The 18,138-nt window shown below is 43.3% G+C and overlaps 1 protein-coding gene across 2 annotated transcripts; it reads right to left on the reverse strand.

Moving 5' to 3' along the window:
• Window positions 1-206: 206 nt before the first annotated feature.
• card14 (caspase recruitment domain family, member 14) lies at window positions 207-15,251 on the reverse strand. 2 transcript variants are annotated; one of them, XM_035638084.2, is made up of 21 exons: window positions 15,129-15,251; window positions 14,308-14,555; window positions 13,106-13,243; window positions 12,687-13,012; window positions 11,388-11,546; window positions 11,152-11,271; window positions 10,838-10,963; window positions 9,775-9,924; window positions 9,544-9,666; window positions 8,352-8,452; window positions 7,887-7,942; window positions 7,607-7,667; window positions 7,002-7,218; window positions 6,786-6,912; window positions 4,479-4,719; window positions 4,257-4,320; window positions 4,069-4,162; window positions 3,784-3,948; window positions 3,096-3,214; window positions 2,473-2,588; window positions 207-1,718 (listed from the first exon to the last, which is right to left on the reverse strand). In XM_035638084.2, exons 2-21 carry the CDS (start codon window positions 14,522-14,524, stop codon window positions 1,511-1,513), a joined length of 2,928 nt encoding a protein of 975 aa, XP_035493977.1. In that variant the 5' UTR covers window positions 14,525-14,555; window positions 15,129-15,251; the 3' UTR covers window positions 207-1,510. The 2 variants fall into 2 exon arrangements, with proteins under 2 accessions (XP_035493977.1, XP_035493976.1); XM_035638083.2 differs by lacking the exon at window positions 15,129-15,251 and having other exon boundaries at window positions 14,308-14,657.
• Window positions 15,252-18,138: the final 2,887 nt, after the last annotated feature.

An 18,138-nucleotide genomic window follows, 5' to 3' on the forward strand; every position in this document is an offset into this window, starting at 1 on the left:
ATGTTGTCGACGCATCACATCTCTGCTCCCTCTTGCGGTGACGCATCTAAATATAAGAATACAAGACGAACAGACAAATGACAGAAGAGTCAAGAAAAAATATTCTGGAGCAATTGCCTCTGCATGTGAATAATTGATCAAATGGGATTTTAAAATTTTTTTCAGAATACAAAAAAACATTATAAATAATCGTTTGACAGCTTCTGTGAGAATGGAATACTTATGAAAGCTTTTTTATTTGGATTTCTCATGGTTTGAATTGTTTTTTCATTAATATCACCTAACCTTATGCTATGTGTATTAAAGACACATAGCTAATCATGTGTTCTTCACATCAAACCACAAAAACGAAGGGTCTCTCGAGCAATGTATACTGGGAAGTCTCCTAATAAAACAGAACCTTCATTCATTTCAAATCAAACGAATTTAGGTCTGATGAACTCATGTTCATAAAGTTCTGAAACTGAAAAATAAAAGTTTAGATTAGCTGATTCATCTGAGCTCTTCTATGATGTTTCATAATGACTCTATACAAATATGTTTAAATTAAGATGGAAAATAGGCATGGAGTGAATAGACAAGATGGTGTGACATGGTGATGATGATCTTCAAACCTGAATGAATGTAAACCATTTAAATATCACCCCATTCTTAAAATGTGGACACATAGGGACCAAAGACTATTGAGCAGAAACTGACAACAGAAATCCAAAGCCATGTTCTGACATGTTTCGTGAAAATCCAATGGATGTGTGGCAGCACCATGGAGAAGAGGAATGGGACATCCAGAGTGGAGAGGGGAGCTCCTTGTCTGAATTAAAGTAACATCTGTCATGATCCCAACATACAGGACACAGATCATGGTCGGTTGAGTTTCATTCTAAAGTCTTGTTAACCTACTGTGGAAGAACAGATATGGTGACCGACATGTTGACATTTTACTGACCAGTACTATATATAATGAGTCTTCTCTACATTTCTCCTTACAATCTCTAATCTATCTTTATAAACAAATGTAAATAACAACAAGCTGTAGCACTCAGATGAAATTCTAGAAATAGTTATGACAGATGCAGAGCACTGAAAGAAGTGGGAAATGATCTACAGCATATTGAAGAGAAGCGGGTAAGCGACAAAGTACATACTTTACATTGCAGTATGTTTCTATCTATGTTTGTGTTTTCGTAATGAACACCTCACACCTGTGTTTGCTTGAAACAAAAGACCTCACAACAGGAGGCAGGCAGCGCTGGTTACAGAAAATGTTTGGGTAAAGTAAATGATGAATAAATGTATTCTCATGTCTATATCACATTGTCAGAGTCCTAAATGTTCTCAGTATCACAGATACATACTCCAAGATATTGTGACTTGTAAAAGTCTTCTATTGTACAAATATATACTCAATACTATAACAAAAAAAAAGCCCTTTTAAAATGATAATTCCTTGTTGTGTTTTTCTTCTTTACATTTTCTGTTTTCTAAAATTCTTTTTCTTCTGTCCTCCCTTTCACCACAGGTCAGGCTCCACCCAGACAATCTTCTTCTGCTCTTCCCAGATGATGGTGCGCAGGCGGGTCAGCAGGGACGTCTGGTCACACCAGGAGTCTGAAGCCACCGTGTGATACAGACACGGCAGCTTGTCCAGCAGCGGCTCCTCGCTCCTTGAACACGCCAGCAGCTGCTCATCCCACTGGCTGTGGCGCTGCAGTTTTGACCTGGAATTGATGGAGGCGGGACAAAATGGCTATGAGAACAAATTTGCTGTTTCGTGTACGTGTGAATTTGACATTTCGAGATCAAACTGAGCGTTGGAAAGTTACATTGAACGTCAGCTTTGGATGCAACTCCTTCAGAATTTGAGAGGACAGGTTTTGTTCCAGACATAGTTTGAATTGTTAACAACTGTACAAGGAGAAACCCTCACAGAAGTAGTGAGGCAGTTCTACCACTTTTTCCAGTGACAGCAGCATAAATAGGTCAGGGCACAATGCATTCACAGGAGGACGAAACTTAACTAGTTATTTTCTTCAGTGGAAAAATGGTTCAATCCAAGGTTAATCTTAAATGGCATACTTTAAATGTATGTTTTCTGTGTCTGTGGTGACATGCATTTTAAAAGTAACCCACTCACCACTGAAGAGGAGCATAACACGATGGCAGTGATCACAATGTAATATAAATTGTACACTGAGAATGTAATAATATGGAAAATATAGAGCGACAAAAGAGATCAAGAGAATTACTGTAAATAACAACTGATAAACAAAGAAAATGTTTGTATCGTATCATCTGTACTTCCCCTTTTTAGAGGATGATGTGTGTTCGTACCTATTTTTGGACTTCTAACTGGAAAGCTGATGTCAGCTTAAGAACCAAGGTTGTCAGCAGATTGCATATATCGGCGAGGCCTTGAGTTTCACCATACACATTCCTGTATGTGAGAGTTTATGTCGTCAAAGAAGGGTTCACCTCAGTTTACGTGCACTCCGTGTAGATAGGCGGACGAAGATGATGATGGGGAAGATCTCGGCCCGGTGCAGCCGGCGCACACAGTCCAGGCCCAGTGGCAGCACACAGTGAATCCCCTGTAGGACGAGGATGAGTAGGATTTAAAGGCAGTGCTTTGAATTAAAACATTTTTTTTAAATGCTTCATCTGGGAAGATGTTTGAAACAGCCAAAAATCTGTCTTATTACTTTTTAATTCAGAAAAATGTGTAGCACTTTTTGATGATGGCGGTGGAGATCAAGTTAATTGATCTCCAAAGGTTGAATGTGTTGGCAAAAAGAAATCTCTGTACTGTACCAAATGTTATTGTAATCAAATGCATTTCACACAAAGCCATGGCACACGAGGAAAAGCTGGTGTCACCAGACTCATTGCAATTCATCCTCTGGGGACCATGGCAATCCCGCCAGTAGTTGTCAAGATATTAAAATTCAACACAACTACAATCTGGACTTAAGTGAAGGACAAAACTGAACTTCTGACACTGTCATCCCCAGAGCCAGGAAAAAAAACACATCTTTTTTTCCACATTTCATTTGAAGTACTGAAAGTGTGCTCATCTAAACTTTGTGTTCTGTCCCGACCTTCTTCATGACTTTCTCGACACTCTGCAGGGTGTAGCAGCGGTTTCTTCCCTGCTCACACTCCTCCAGGATCTCAGACCTCTGGAGCCGGGCTGCGTGCTCACAGGAGCTCAGCTTCTCTGCAGACAGGAGTTGGGAGAGATTACACATGACACATATGAGGTGATGGAATAATGTCATGAGAGAAAAACGTCATCCTCATTTTCTTTTGAGCTCTACATAAAGTATCTTTAACCTTCAGATAAGATATTTGTTGTGTTACCTGCATGGCCTGTGTTTTGGTTCTTGAAATTGAAATGGTTCTTTTTTGTTGAAAATGATCCCATTTTCCCATAAGATCATTAAACCTTTATTTCACCTCATCATTGCAGGGAACACTGTTTTTATCGGCTTTTATTACTATTAAGTTCATTTCCTTCCTGGTTTGCAGCAACACGCAGACAGCCTGTTTACTAAGCCAACAAAACTCCATTAAAGCATTAAAATCAGAGGAGGTATTACATAAACAATGTCACCAATCAAACTTGTAACCTGCCCAAACAAACAGTCTTATCTGTCAACACAGTTAAATGTGCCCCCCCTTCTGTATCTAATAATATGTTCCGTGGCACATGCTGCACCTGCGACAGAAATGGAAGGTGAACGTGCAGCAGTTCATTTCAGCATATAAGAACACAGATATTCTCACCAGGTTGACAGAGTTGAAAGCCCTGCCACCCTGCCAGCTTCTTGTCTAGAATGCGTCCCAGGACGGTGGGCAGCAGCAGGACAGGTCGGCAGATGGGTGGGTAGTGCGGGGTGACCAGGGTGTAGGGCATTAGGGTGACACAACTTTTGGGTGCAGATGTATCACCTGCAAGGAAAGTATTTACACTGTAAGCAAAGTGTAAAGAGCTAAAGTGTCTCTAACCCAGATGTGTCTAGCGCAGATACTGTACGTGTGATACTTGTGAGCTGCTACAGGATCTCCTACCTGAGTTTTCATCCTCCACGCTGACCCACAGCGGGTTCCTTCCCTGGCGCCCAGTGCTCACAATTCTCACTGCCTTGTCTTTATTCTGGGCCTCCTAGAGGGGAGACGAATATACCAAGGAAAGGAGTTGGAGTAGTAGAATTATTCACCAGGACCACTTTTTGCGGGCGCAACAAGATTGTTCTTACTTTGAGAGATTTCTTTGTTTGAAAGCTCATGTCCTCAATAGCTCGGATCAGAAGTCTCTGTGCTCTGTGACATAAAAAAAACCAAACCGTTTTAAACACTGAGTGGTTCATTTAATTTCACTTCAGTATTCTACTGATTCTGACTCCTTTCCTGAGTTGGCTAACGTGAACCTCAACCCACACGTCACGAACACACAGTATATTCCTCATCGGTCTACCGACCTGTAATAGTTGGGTAACGTTCCACTCTGGAGGTCCAGTAGCTGGGAGGGGTGAACTTGGCTGGCATGCCACGAGTCCTCTGTGCCGGTGGGTCGCGTGTTGGTCACATGCAGGATGTCGTTGCAGGACACAGCCAGGGTTGCGCTGGGGCCCGCAGACAGAGACATGTTGACGCGTACGTAGAAGGAATCTCCCGATGATATCACAGTGTTCTGCAGCTGCTGCAGCAGCGTCTCATAGTCTGAACAAACAAGCACAGGACACTTAATCAAAACCACCACAGGGACATTATCGAGAGACTTTGTAGCACAAGCTGTACATTGTGTACATATGATGTAATTTGCTCAGGATAACGATTGTTGAACCAAGCAGCAGAAAAACATTACCATCCGCTTTTGATAATCAGGCAAATAAAATAAAACATAAAGGTCCAATAAATCTACACTACTTATATGTTTTATAAGCTTCCCAGTACTGGGCAAACAACTGTAAATTCAATTGTTCGAGGCTTTGAAATATTGCATCTTGGGGGAAAATCCCTTCATGGCACAGCTGTCAGTCATCAAATGATCGAAATCAAGTCATGAGGTTTGTGCATGGGAAGAAGCTGCATGACTTCATCTACCATCACTAATTGTTTATGTTTGTTTCATTTTGTTTTATTCAATGCATTTGGCATTGATACTGAATATAGAATTTACATGAGAAGGGTCGCTCGTTTGATCAATGCGCGACTGGATTTGAAGTAATTTTAAACTCAGTCACATGTGTGACCAGTAATGTGATATCTGTGATTTATTTTGAGCCAATTAAAGGTGACATATTATGCTCAAATTCAGGTTCATACCTTTAATTTAGGTGACCACTTCAAAAGGTTTACATGCTCTAATGTTCAGAAAAGGCCTCAGTGTCCCCATACTTCCCATTCCTACAACTCCTGTTTTCACCCTCAGTCTAAAACACCCGGATTTCTTCTAGCTCCGCCTCCCAATAAACCCGAGTTTTCTCTGATTGGCCAGCTGGCCCAGTCTGTTGTGATTGGTCAACCGCTTTCAAAACGTGTACGAAATGTCACGCCCCTTCACCAGATAAGTAGAGATTCTCAGGCCCCGTCCACACCACAAGATATTTCATAAACTCCCCCCCCCCCCCCGCATTTTCCTCAGCAGGGGGGACTGAAACTTCTCCGTAATGATGGATTCATTGGAAAGACGCATCTAGCTATAGAAACACTGTAGTACCTATTCCCGGCCTATATGTGGCGCTGTTTTCTGCTACAAGAACTCCACCAAAAAAGAAAAAGAAGAGGCGGAGCATACAAATACTGGTAGAAGTAGAAGCCGAACAACAACAACAGTACGAAGATGGCGAGTGAGAAGGGAAAGGTGGACTCCTTTGTTTGGTCCGATTCTGAGTGCGAACTGCTGTTGCGACTCGCACTGGATCACAAGGCTACAAGCCTGTAGTCCACCATTGTTGTTGTTGGAGATGCCGCGGCGAGGGGTGGGGTGGGGCGATGACATCATCGTATGCGTATCTGTTGTTCACACGAACTCAAATACACAAACGCAGTGGGAAGATTTATCTTCTCCGACCTGGGACCTGGATTCAAAAGAGTGCTTTTTCAGGGAATGAAAACTCCGGGTGCGTCTGGACGGGAGGCCCATACGTGCAAGACTTCCGCGTATTTACAACTAATTCGCATTCGTGTAGACAGGGCCTCAGACTGCCGACAAGGTTACCCCAAAAGAGTCCAACTGTGACATCACAGTGGGAGAGAAATCTGAACCAGTGGGTAGGCAGGTCATGAGTAGGCAGCTGTGGCTCAGGGGAAAGAGCAGGTTGGCCACTAATCACAGGTTGATACAGTTATGTAATAGACTGTAGAGGCAGGTTGGGTTAACTAAGGTGTTACCTCGGTGGCAACTGGCCAACTCTAAAGTCTCTTTAAAAAAAAACCTGCTTCATGTCAGCTGAAGACAAACCTTTTATCTTTATTTGGGTTACTTTGATTTGTTACACAGGATAATACAGCGCTCCCATGTGTTTACATATTGTATGTTTGTCTATGTATGTAAAAGCTAATTTTCTTTAAAAAAGGCAAAACTGTAGTCAATGTAAATGTATTTTGTCATTGTTGTTGTTGTTTGTTTGTTGTTGTTGTTGTTGTTGTTGCCTGCTTACTGAAGATAAAGAAAGCCGTTTTTAAGATGAAGATATTCGTTATTGGGCAGAATGATTTAAAATGAGACAAACCATCCTGGCAACAAGGAACAATAACTGTTAAGTACATGATGTGGGACATACCATCTTGCCTGGGGCGCAGAGAGAGGTGGCAGAGGCCTGTAACCTGACCAAGTGCCCACATAGCTTCTTCCAAAGTGGAGTCCTCCAGCACCATCCTCAGAGCCTTCTGGTTCTGCTCGTACTTCACCTGCAGGGAAACAGTATGATGAGTGAAAACACCATCGCATCACGCGGGGGAATTTTAACAACCGTTTTCACATAGACACTTGCACCTACCTCCACGATCTGTGCCCCTGGGCTGATGCCAACCGTATGGGCAGCACTCCCTTCTGTCACCTGGTGCACAAACACTCCTGTCTTGTTTCCCCCTACCACTGCCAGCTGGCTGAGCATTGCCTCCGCCTGGAAGGAGATGCTGAGAACACGGCCGCTGATGCGAATAGCTTTCGGACGGGTGCGCATGAGGAAAGGAGGGGCTGAGGGTCGTGACAGGCTGGTGAGAGGTGAGAGAAGACGAGGAAAGGCTAAACATGTGAAAATTTAAATTTTGGCAAGGATCATAGAAGGGGAAAAATGTCATGTCATTTTAGACCACAGAGAGAATCCTTTCAAATGACCACACAAAAAATACAGCTATAGCCAGTGCTGCCTGTAAGTAGTATGACAAGAATACATTTGTAGCAGTGATGGCCGAGCACTTAGGCAAAAAGGATTTCAAATACAAATGGCTATGAGTTTAAGGTGCTGAAGCTCAACTTTACTTTGAGGCTGCGTACAGTGTACGAACTACGGCATGACATTTGGTTCAGATATTCATGGATATGTTAGTACACCTAAGTTAGTACGTGGGCTTCAAGTGGATGTGTTGTGGACCCCCTCACCTGTCGGAGGTGGAGCCATTAGGAGAGCATTGCCTGAGTGTCTGCACGTCCTCACTCCCCACTAAACAGAAGAGAGGCTGTTTAATGTTTAGGCAAGGTTGTTTCCCCGGAAATAATGTGCCAGAGTTAATGTGTCATTTAATGAAGCCCTGGCCAAGGTCCCACAGTGAACAATAGCCAGGGAAAGTGCTGAGAAACAACAGTAAACAGCAAACAACTGCACGCGCACTCACGCACGCACGCACGCCCACACACACACACATATGTTTTCCATACATACCCGTGGGGAGGAACACAAAGTCTTCCGATAAAGAATCAGTGTCTGCTGTTTCAAAACTACAAGAGAAAAAAACAGTGTCATATTTTTCTCTCTCGCTCTCTCGCTCGCTCTCTCTCTCTCTCTGTCACACACAAACTATGTTAAGAGTGAGACCACAGGTTGATCTTTTGCCAACACTTGGAACATGGAAGCACACAAGTTGCTTAAGCGGTAATACAAGCACAGAGGAATGTGATGATGCGGAAAAAAACATTGATGATGTGCACTCACTGGGGGTTAGTTCAGCTCCTCTACACACCCCGCTTGCATATTTCAGTGCTTTACAATTTACTCCTGATCACACTCATCTGTAAATCTCTTGGAAACATGTGTATTGTAGTTGAGACCCTCTCATTCCTGTAAATTAAATAATCCACCTGAAACTTGATGTCATGTCACGTCACAACAACACAGAGGAATGCAAACCTGCCGTCTGCGTGTATAGTTTCCTCCCTTCTGCGCAGGGAATCTGAACTGGGCGGCTCTGCGTTTCGGGATCGGACACTACACAAAGCAGCATCTTCACTCTACACATCAAATGCAAACACACAACAACAAAAAGAATGAATACAATAACAAAAGAATAAGCTTTTAATGTATCATCAGTCAAGAGATAGAGAATCTAAGGCTGGGTGGCATTTACAGTGAAATGCTTTGATTCTGGTACGTGAGCTTCAACACAAGCGGGAAATAAAAATGAATATAAACAAGCCTTTTCTTCAGCAAACTATACAGAACTAAGTGCTCCAATGTTTGTTTAAAGGAATAGTTAGATAGATGTGTTTGTCAGTAGGTCTACTGAGAGTAGCTGGTCAGATAAACTTTGCATAAAGATTGGAAACTGGCCAGGGTCTGTCTGATGGAAATAATATCTGTGCTGAGCGATTTCTTGCCCACCTTCTTCCATTTTACTCCGATTAAACAAACAAGATACAAGCTGCTAATTAGTGAGCTTCAGACACGTTGGAACTGTAGGTGGACCTTTAGACAGAGCCAGGCGAAATGTTTCCCCCATTCCATTCCAATTCCTTAATGCTTAACTCTGTCAGCTGGCTGCTGGCGGTAGCTTAATATTCACCATATTGACACAGAACAAGAGTGGCATTGATTTTCTCATCTAACTCCAGCCAACTATTCAACACAGACGATCGCAGGTGACATTGGGCGAGAGGCGGGGTACACCCTGGACAGGTCACCAGCGCATCACACGGCTAACATACACAGACAAACAACCATTCACTCTCACATTCACACCCACGGTCAATTTAGAGTCTTCAATGAACCTAACCCCCCTATACATATCTTTAGACCGTGGGAGGAAGCTGGAGAACCTGGAGAGAACCCACGCACACACGGGGAGAACATGCAAACTCCACACAGAAAGGCCCTGCCCGGTTCGAACCCGACCAGGGCCTTTCCGTGTGGTGGTGTAGTGGATAGCGCTGTCGCCTCACAGCAAGGCGGTTCGAACCCAGAACCTTCTTGCTGTGAGGTGACAGAAGGTATCGCTATCCACTGTCCACTCATGGGTATTCTCAGACCTGTCCGATAACCAGCCTTGATAAAATCATTGTAGCTGTGATGTCTCACACACACACACACACACACACACACACACCTCTGACTGCCAGGAACTCAGTGACATGGGATTGACTGCGTCCATGCGACGAAGTTTGCGTCTGTTTTGGCGCGGGGTTTCGTCACAGCTGGACCTCGGGCTCTCCCAGCCGACCTCCGACTCCTTCCCACACAATCACGGGGCACAGTATTAGCATGACTATTTCTTTGTGTCATGTTTTTTTTTGTTTTTTTTACACGGGTACTGATATGTGTTTGTGTGAGAGGTTACCTCCGAGCTCTGCTGCTGCCTTCTGGGGCTGCGTTTGGCCTGCAGGCTGAAGACCCTCTCCTGGAGCTCCACCAGCTGGCACCTCAGGGTGTCCTTCTCGGCCAGGATGCGGGCGATTATGGTTTGGGCCTCGTCTCTGGACAGGTACGCCTACAGGAAATGGAACGTTCATATTTACTTAACCGCGTAAGACGTGACGACAACCACAGTGGCTACAATTATCACATGCCACTTGTGATTTCAAAGGGATTTAAGGGATTGTTTGAATGAAGAAGAATTAAGTGTTAACTTCTCTGACATCAGAGCATGTGCTGCACAGAATATTGTAGAGTAGAGTTCATAATGCAAGATGGAAAACTCAAGGTTGACGCCACATATGTAACTTTGACTTTGAAGCAAAATTGCTGTAAATCTTGTGAGGAAAATTGGTCTTAATTCCATATTTCTTAATGCAAGTGAAGGTTAAGGGGTTTTTCTAGTGTACAATTTCCTGCCAGGCTTTTTAATATTTTTTATGAAGGAGCAAGAAACACATGGTATAACACCACCGTCATGCTAATGCAGATCCAGAAAGCATTAACACTAATTACACCCAGGGTCTGTCAAGGAATATCACAGTCCTGTGTTGTCGGTTACTGCACAGCTCCAGCGGAGCAGATGACAGCCAAGTGCCTCGCTCGTTGCTACCTGGCAACTATTAGGGATTGTTCATTCCATTCTTCATGGAAGAAAAAAGCCTCGGTGATGAGACGTGAGACACAAGACAAAGAATACTATATCCAGCAGAAGAGTTCTCTTTCTGGAGGAAGCGTTTATAACCACTGTCACTAAGAGACGCACCTACTCGCTGAATAAACAGTCACAGACAGTGAGAGATATTTGATGTTCTCCTCAACAGCACTACAGACACCCGACTGCTGGACATTTCTTCAAAGAGAAACAATCGATGGTGGTGTGATATGAGACCAGTTTTAAAAAAAGAAAAAGAAAACACTGCTTGGAAAAACGGTGTGTTAATGTTTACCAAAGAGTTTGAGTGATGGGACTGTCTTCGGTCTCTCACCTGGTCTCTCTCTGCCTGCAGCTCCTTCAACTGATTGTGGATCATGGTGCTCTTCTGCTGGTGTATGTTACAGTCCAGGGTTAACTGCTTCACCTGAAGGCCCAGGCACTCGGTCTGGTCCATGAACTGAACACGAAAGAAAAACACCTTACACCAATGTGGTCAAGGGTTTGATGAGCTAAACACCCAAAAGATAACTATGCTCTCCGAAATGTGCACGTGTGGCAGTGGAGCTTTCCAACCGTGTTTTCTTGAATTTGCATTCCTGCATCACATTGACTGACAGACAAACGGACACAAACACAAACACACACCCCTTGCTTCTCCCTGTGCAGCTGTTCGTTCTCCTCTCTGTAACACCTGAGCTGCTCAGCAAGCTCCACCTGGCTGTCTATGGCCTCAGCCAGGTCCTGGGCCAGGATGTCCTGACGAGCCTGGCGAAGACAGACGGAGACAGAGAGACACGGGGCTACTGACTCTTCCACCGTCTGAAGATTACGAGCGAGAACTGTAACTGTTCTACATGAATTCGAATGAACATTTCTCTCACTGGGTCCAGTTTTTCCGCCTTCACCAGTTGGCACTGGAGTCTCCGCACTTCCTCTTGCAGTTGTGGTGTCTCGGCGAGAGAGGCCCGCCTCAGCGAGCACTGCTTCTGGAACTTATTCTCCATTTGGACCTTCTGCAGCTCAGTTTGCAGCTGGTACACCTGCCACCACACAAGACAATTATTTGTGGATTGATCAATCAATATTTTTTGTCTGTAAAATGTAAAAAGAAAAAATAGTTTCAAGAGCCCAAGGTGATCTTCTCAAATTGTTTGTACTGTCTGGCCAACAGATTCCCTAAAGGTATTACACAGCACATCTGCATATCTGAGAATCTGAGAGTATGGACATGGCCTTTTTTTTTTCACTGTCGCGGTTCATATTCCTATGATCGTCCAGTCAGTTAAATGCAGCAGTTCTGATTATTTCACATGACAGATGTAAGAAAAACCGGTTCACCAATAAGGATGTGGCAACATCTGTGACAAGATCTGATCGCAGACAAAAAATCTTCTCAAGTGTTTTGAGATAATATAGAATATAATATTTTAAATAATATATCACCAACTTATTTTAAATGATCTGCTGCAACAGACAGAGCCATTAATATTAGCATGAAATAGTTTCATGTTTCCCTTGTTGGCTACTATCACTATCCATATTCACCTATTTTACAGAGCCACACATCCACAAATGCAGCACCATTCATTCTCTGACAATGAGTACAGAGGTGGGCCAATCCTCATGATGAGTAATAATATAAATCGTACAAGTAGTTCCGAGCAACTATTACACTCGGGGTGTGCTTCACTCATTATTGTCACGTCAGTCATGACTACATCTCTGTGCTAAATTTAGCAGCTCAGTGTTACATTTCCGTGTTGTAGGGAATCTACAGGCTACATTAGCCATTATAAGCTTTACTAAGGAAAGCTGGATACTGCACACTTCCAATAATTCCCTAAAGCCAGACCCTGACAGCCTGGTTTTATAAACTTCACCATAACACAAGGCTCTCTGCGAAAACAAAAGTGTTTCAGAGATTTCTCACGATTTCTCACGATTTCTGTCACTTGAGCCGTCACAGCCACCAGAGACATTATACGACTGTTCTCACAGACTGTAAGGCATGATGCTCGGATTTCAGTTCTTTTCTGTTTTGTTTTTTTTTTCGTTCAAACGCTGACCTTCTGAGGACTTTCCCCTGAGATTACAGCTTTGTGTTTAAGCGAGGACAAACTCAGTCCATGCATTGATGAGTTCTCTAAGCTAAGAAACAGACCGTCCCAAGCATCACGGACCTGCAGGTTGAGGTCATGGAGGCGCTTGTTCACAGCCGATTTCTCCTCGATGGCTGCCGTGTAGCGCACGTACAAGTCGCACCTCTCATCCTTCAGCTTTGTGACCTCGTGCTGCAAAGAGCACAAATGTCTCCGCATGCGTTCACTTTCGGCCTGGATGCATCTCGATTTCTCCTCCTGCTCCATCATCTGCCCGATCTCGGACTCCAGGGAGGTGCAGCGAGCAGTCACTCTGCCGGCTTCCCGACGCGCCTCCTGGAGCTCCTTCTGCATCCCTGTCACCGCTCTCACCAGATACTCCGTCAACTCAGAGTACTTTATCAAGCCTGTCAGGAGAACGCTGCAGGTCAGTCATACAGCGCATGAAACAAAGAGACAAATATTCCCTTTGAAATGCAAGAGGACTTCAACCCACTGACCGCTGAATCTGGAAGGTTCAGTGCTGGGTTTGCGTCCGGTGACCTGGGTGTACAGGGTGGGGTAGTGGATCATCAAGCCCTCCAGTAAAGCCACAGCGCCATTCCTGCCCTGAGTCCTCAGCAAATCCAGCATGTAGCCTGTAGGCGGTGATGGAGAAAGTGATTCAATCTTTGACTCCGAGGGTGAGGTCGAATTGTCCTTCCTATCTACTATTCCTATCTACAATTCCTTGACCTCAGTAGAAAAAGTCCTGAGGTCAAAGAAAGGTGTAAAGGAGGACTGATGGGACTTAGTAGAGCAGACAGCGCTGCTTAGGGAATCCGACTCGACTTTCACTATACTACGTCATCACGTGACGGCGGATGTTATTGACATGCGTCTGCCGTGGTGAAACCACAAATTTCCGAAGATGAACCCCGAAACACAGCGGCTCCATCAGCATGTTTCAGTGTGTTTTCCCACATCAAATGTAAATGATTCATATGTAACAGTAACGTACATGATTACCTGGGTCTCTTCTCGGTCATGTTCATACTCTTCTACTTCTTCTACTTGTACTTTGGATTGAATCGTTTACGTCCCTGCATGTCGTGTAACTTTAAATATCGCTGGCGCAATGAATTGTGGGGCGTCTATATCTCCTTACTCTCACAAAGGAAGCTCCAGTGTACCCTATGCTAAAGGAGATAGGAAAGGAAGCATTGAAGCTCCTTTCCCATGCATTTAGAGAATCAGAACAGCACTTATCATGGCTGCTGTCAAGATTTAGGAAACTTCCTAAGCCAACTTGACCTCACACCAACCCTGACCTTTGAACTGACAGACTTAATTTAAAGCCATGAAGGTCATGACCTTACGGATCAAACCAATTTCAGAGGGAAATATGTTTGAGAGAAACCAAGCTACAGTAATAATAGTTCCATCAAAGCAATCGAAAAATTGAACTTTTTGTTGGTAAAGCAGATCAATACATTCTCAAACTCAAGTAGCTGTTAATATGCATTTGTTTTCCGTACTGCAGGTATTGCTGGAATTTCACCTGTCTTTCAGCAATGCTCTCTGCAGTCAGTGTAAACAACTCAGGCACAGTTAAAGTGGTCAAAATCCTCTTGTTGTGCACACACTGAGGTAGACTACACTACAGCACTTCAACTTTTCTTTAAAATCCAAAAAAGCACCGAGTCAAGTCACAAATTCTCACTGGTTCTCATGCTGCGGTTGGTGAGGTTGTGGCAGGAGAGGATCTCGTCCTCGTCCATCTCCGTGAGCACCCTGGCCTGCCTCAGGTACGGGATCAGGATGCATGGCCGCACCCCTAACGAGATGCGGTGGCGGTTGTCGTTTATCAGCTCCCACAGTTCCTCCTCGCCCTTCTCCTTCAGGTCTGGACCCTCGTAGGGAACACACTCCCCTGCCATCCTGAGCTTGTCAGCCCTCCGCAGTCTGCAGCTGGAGCAGACAGAGCGAGCGCACACCTTGAGCTGAGAAGACACTTGTCACATGCTCCTTCCCGGTAGCAAACGGAACAGCAAACATTACCAGATGGAGCAGAGAAGCATTATAAAAGGGATCAGCCCCCCTCCACGCCCCATGGGTGTTTTTTGTCAAAGCAATGCTTGCATGTGTTTTATGTGTGGGCGTGTGGGGAAAACCTGTAAGACAGGACCTCTGCGATGCCGCAGAAGGCTGAGACTTTGAGAGTTGGCATAAATACGCGCTGGTGTACACAGAGCTGAAACACAGCCTCTCACACACACACACACACACACACACACGCACACGCACGTCTCTTCCATTCACACTAGGTAGATTTTGTAAGGTTTGTTTGCTTGAAGGAGCTGTTTCAATATTCTAATCCCACCATAAACCTCCGCCTCGCTCCATTAATTGTTTGTCGACAGGAGTCACGCCGCAGCCCGTGGCGTAAATGAAAAAGGGCCTTTAGTAACACGGAAAAAACATTAAACCCGCATGCCAGTTCACCTTGATCATTTCTAATCACAGCAGAGCAAACACACATACCTCACCACTGACAGGAGCAAACACTGACTGGCGGAGTTCAAAGTCCTCTGTTTCAGAAGGAAATAAGGTTGGGGGTATAGCTGGTGTGTGCCGTCAGTGCGAGGTCAAAGGGCTCCTCATGCTGTTAGCTAACTTACCACCATCATGTGTGAACCTGGTGTTTACTGTAAACGGTTTAAGCAAACATGGGTGAGACTCTCTTATAGCGACAGAGGATGTAGGAAATCTAGTGATCTCACCAGCTCCCGGAAACGTGGAAATGTAAATTGTTTGAAATAAGTGGAAAAAAAGAAAAGGAAAAATGACAGATTTTAAACTACAACATCAAAGAACGCAGAACCTATCACATGGCTCACAGAGCCATTTCTCCATGTCGAACATAACATTTTGCCAGGGGTTTCTTGTGATTGAATGGGGCAGAGGTGCATGTGTCAGTTAAGTTGCAACTGGGGAAAATGGGACTGATAATATTCCAGTGGGCGACAATAACGCATGGGCTCACTGCACCTCGACTAACTGATAGAAACGTTCACCAAACTTAACGACGGCATGACTACTGGTCAGCACTGCAGTGCATGTTCCGCCAAATTAACACCAGCAACAAAGAGGATGAAGAAAATGTGATCCTCCCTCGCTCTCCTCTCCCCATTGTATCGACAAAGCTTTGTGAAAAGGTAACGATGCGGTACTCTGTTACCTGACCGCCATTCGTTAAAGCAGCACAGACGTTTCTTATCTTCCTCATATCATCTCATACAGTGAGGACAACTGAACACTGCGGGGAATTTCCCATTAGAACAGAAGTGGGAACACACAGAGGAGTCCCAACAATGAGTCGGTGGAGCAACAGAACTTCTTTCCTGAAACCATTTGATGTTACATTTCACATATTTTGCATGCAGGACAAGTTAGGAAATTTAAAATGGCAAATTACAGTCAGAGTTTATCCACAACTAGAAGTAAAAGTACCATGCCACATATATGCTGCATTTCCTTTACAGCAGGAAATTGTATAATTTGAGTTGCTCTACTAGTTATTTACTAGAACTAAGCCAGAAAATGGACACAGGTCGGGTTATCTTAATATCTTTTTATACTCATTACAATTGTTACCCCCCTTTTCTGCAATATACAATTCAGATAAATTATGTTCGTGTTTTTAATTCAAGGTCTAAATATTTGGTTGTAGGTTGAAGGTTTGATAATGGGGTAAGATAAACATATATCTGCCAATATACATGTATCGATATCAGATTTTTTCTCTCTCCCTAATATCTGTATCAGCATCGGCCCCCAAATATCCATATCGGTCAGGCTCTAAAAATGAATGCATGTAAGGACTAGATTCTAGAATTGATCAGAATTTTAGGTTGAAAATGGTGAATATAATGACTATTTCCATTAGTGTTTTCAGAAACAATTATAATAGGAGCAATCCTTTGTGACTTAAAACAAAATATATTATGGTACAGAAATGGCTGCATCTCAGAAACTAAATTATATCAGTTGCTTAGTACGACAGGAATCAATCAACTTCAATTCCAATAATTTGTGGTTTTATCCATTGTGCATCAGTATGTCATTTGGCACATTGCAAGAATGTAACATTTATTTTTTGTGATTTCTTTGGTATTTTTTTCAAAAGAAAATCAAATTTGCTAAATGAAGCAGGATAAACATTAGAAATTGAAAATTTGATTTTGTCATGCATAGTAGCCATGTGTCTTAACATTTTCCACAGCAAATTTTCAATCCCTAAAAAATGTATAAAAATCGGTGGGGCTTTTCCTTAACATACTAAATATAGTCTTTAGTCATGATGAAACTTTTGCTTTAGCCAAAGGCTGAAAATGTTAATGCGTATATTATTTCTCCAATCCACTTAGTACTTTAGTTTAGATTTGTGTTCAGATATTACGGTGAGAGAAGTTTGTTTTGCCAAGTCTAAGCATGCACGCTGTCAGTTCTGGTGACACGCTGCCTCCGGGTGCAGTGGAAAGTCCGAACAGTCTGGTTCTCATGTAAAACACACCACCTTTTTTAGGCCGGTTCCACGGCATTCTAAGAGCAAGTGTTCACCCTTCATGTCACTGTCGTGTTCAGTGGATGTTTTGTTGTGAAAGGTCTTGTTGGAGCTGCCACAACACCATCCACAATTTTGCATTTCCGTTTTCTTTGGGCATTGCATTGTGGGACACTGCTGTACATATACAGTACATTAAAAAAAATTTGTTTGACCATCATTGTCATGATTCTTTTGAATTAAAAATACTTTTTTTGTACTCTGCATTTGGGTCCCGCTTGGACGAAGCCTGACAATAGTGACAGGTTAGCTTCATGTTTTTGTGAATAACTACACACATTTGTGTCAAAAATATGTTCAGTGCATATGGCATTTTCAATCAAGCATCTGTAGGAGGCATACATTACCTTAAATTTTTATCTCTTTGTTTTTTTATGACTCTTTTTTATGACATTGTTTCATAATTTCTTGTTTCTTAGTTCCTTGTATTGAGAAATTGTTCTTTTTTTTGTTGATTTGTGTTTTTGTGATTGTTCCTTGTTGTCAGGTCTCTTCTGGAAAAGTGATCTTTGGCTCTATGAGACAGCCTGATTAAATAATGAAATGAATAAATACAAATGATTCTGCCGCTGCTCAGGGCAGATTCCTTTCGACTTGACACCACATATGATTCTGTTAAATCTGCAGTAAATAATTATTCCTCATCCACCTGTCTCTCCTGATTCAAATCACAAGATGACTGACGCCAGAGAATACTGTACTCATGAAAGCTGCTGTTTCATCCAAAGTCAACAGAATTGACCCAGACTCTTTGCATAATGGCTCACCCTGCATGTGCTGCCTGCACTGACCGACACTGATAATAGTTCATTAATGTCCTGCTGTCTGACCTGTTTCCAATAACTGACCAAATGAAAGGTGCATGAACATTATGCTTGTACTGAATGGTAAAATTAATTAGTGTTTTTTTTTGTCACTGATACATTA

The sequence above is a fragment of the Scophthalmus maximus genome, chromosome 8 (assembly GCF_022379125.1).
Source record: "Scophthalmus maximus strain ysfricsl-2021 chromosome 8, ASM2237912v1, whole genome shotgun sequence".
NCBI lineage: Eukaryota > Metazoa > Chordata > Actinopteri > Pleuronectiformes > Scophthalmidae > Scophthalmus > Scophthalmus maximus.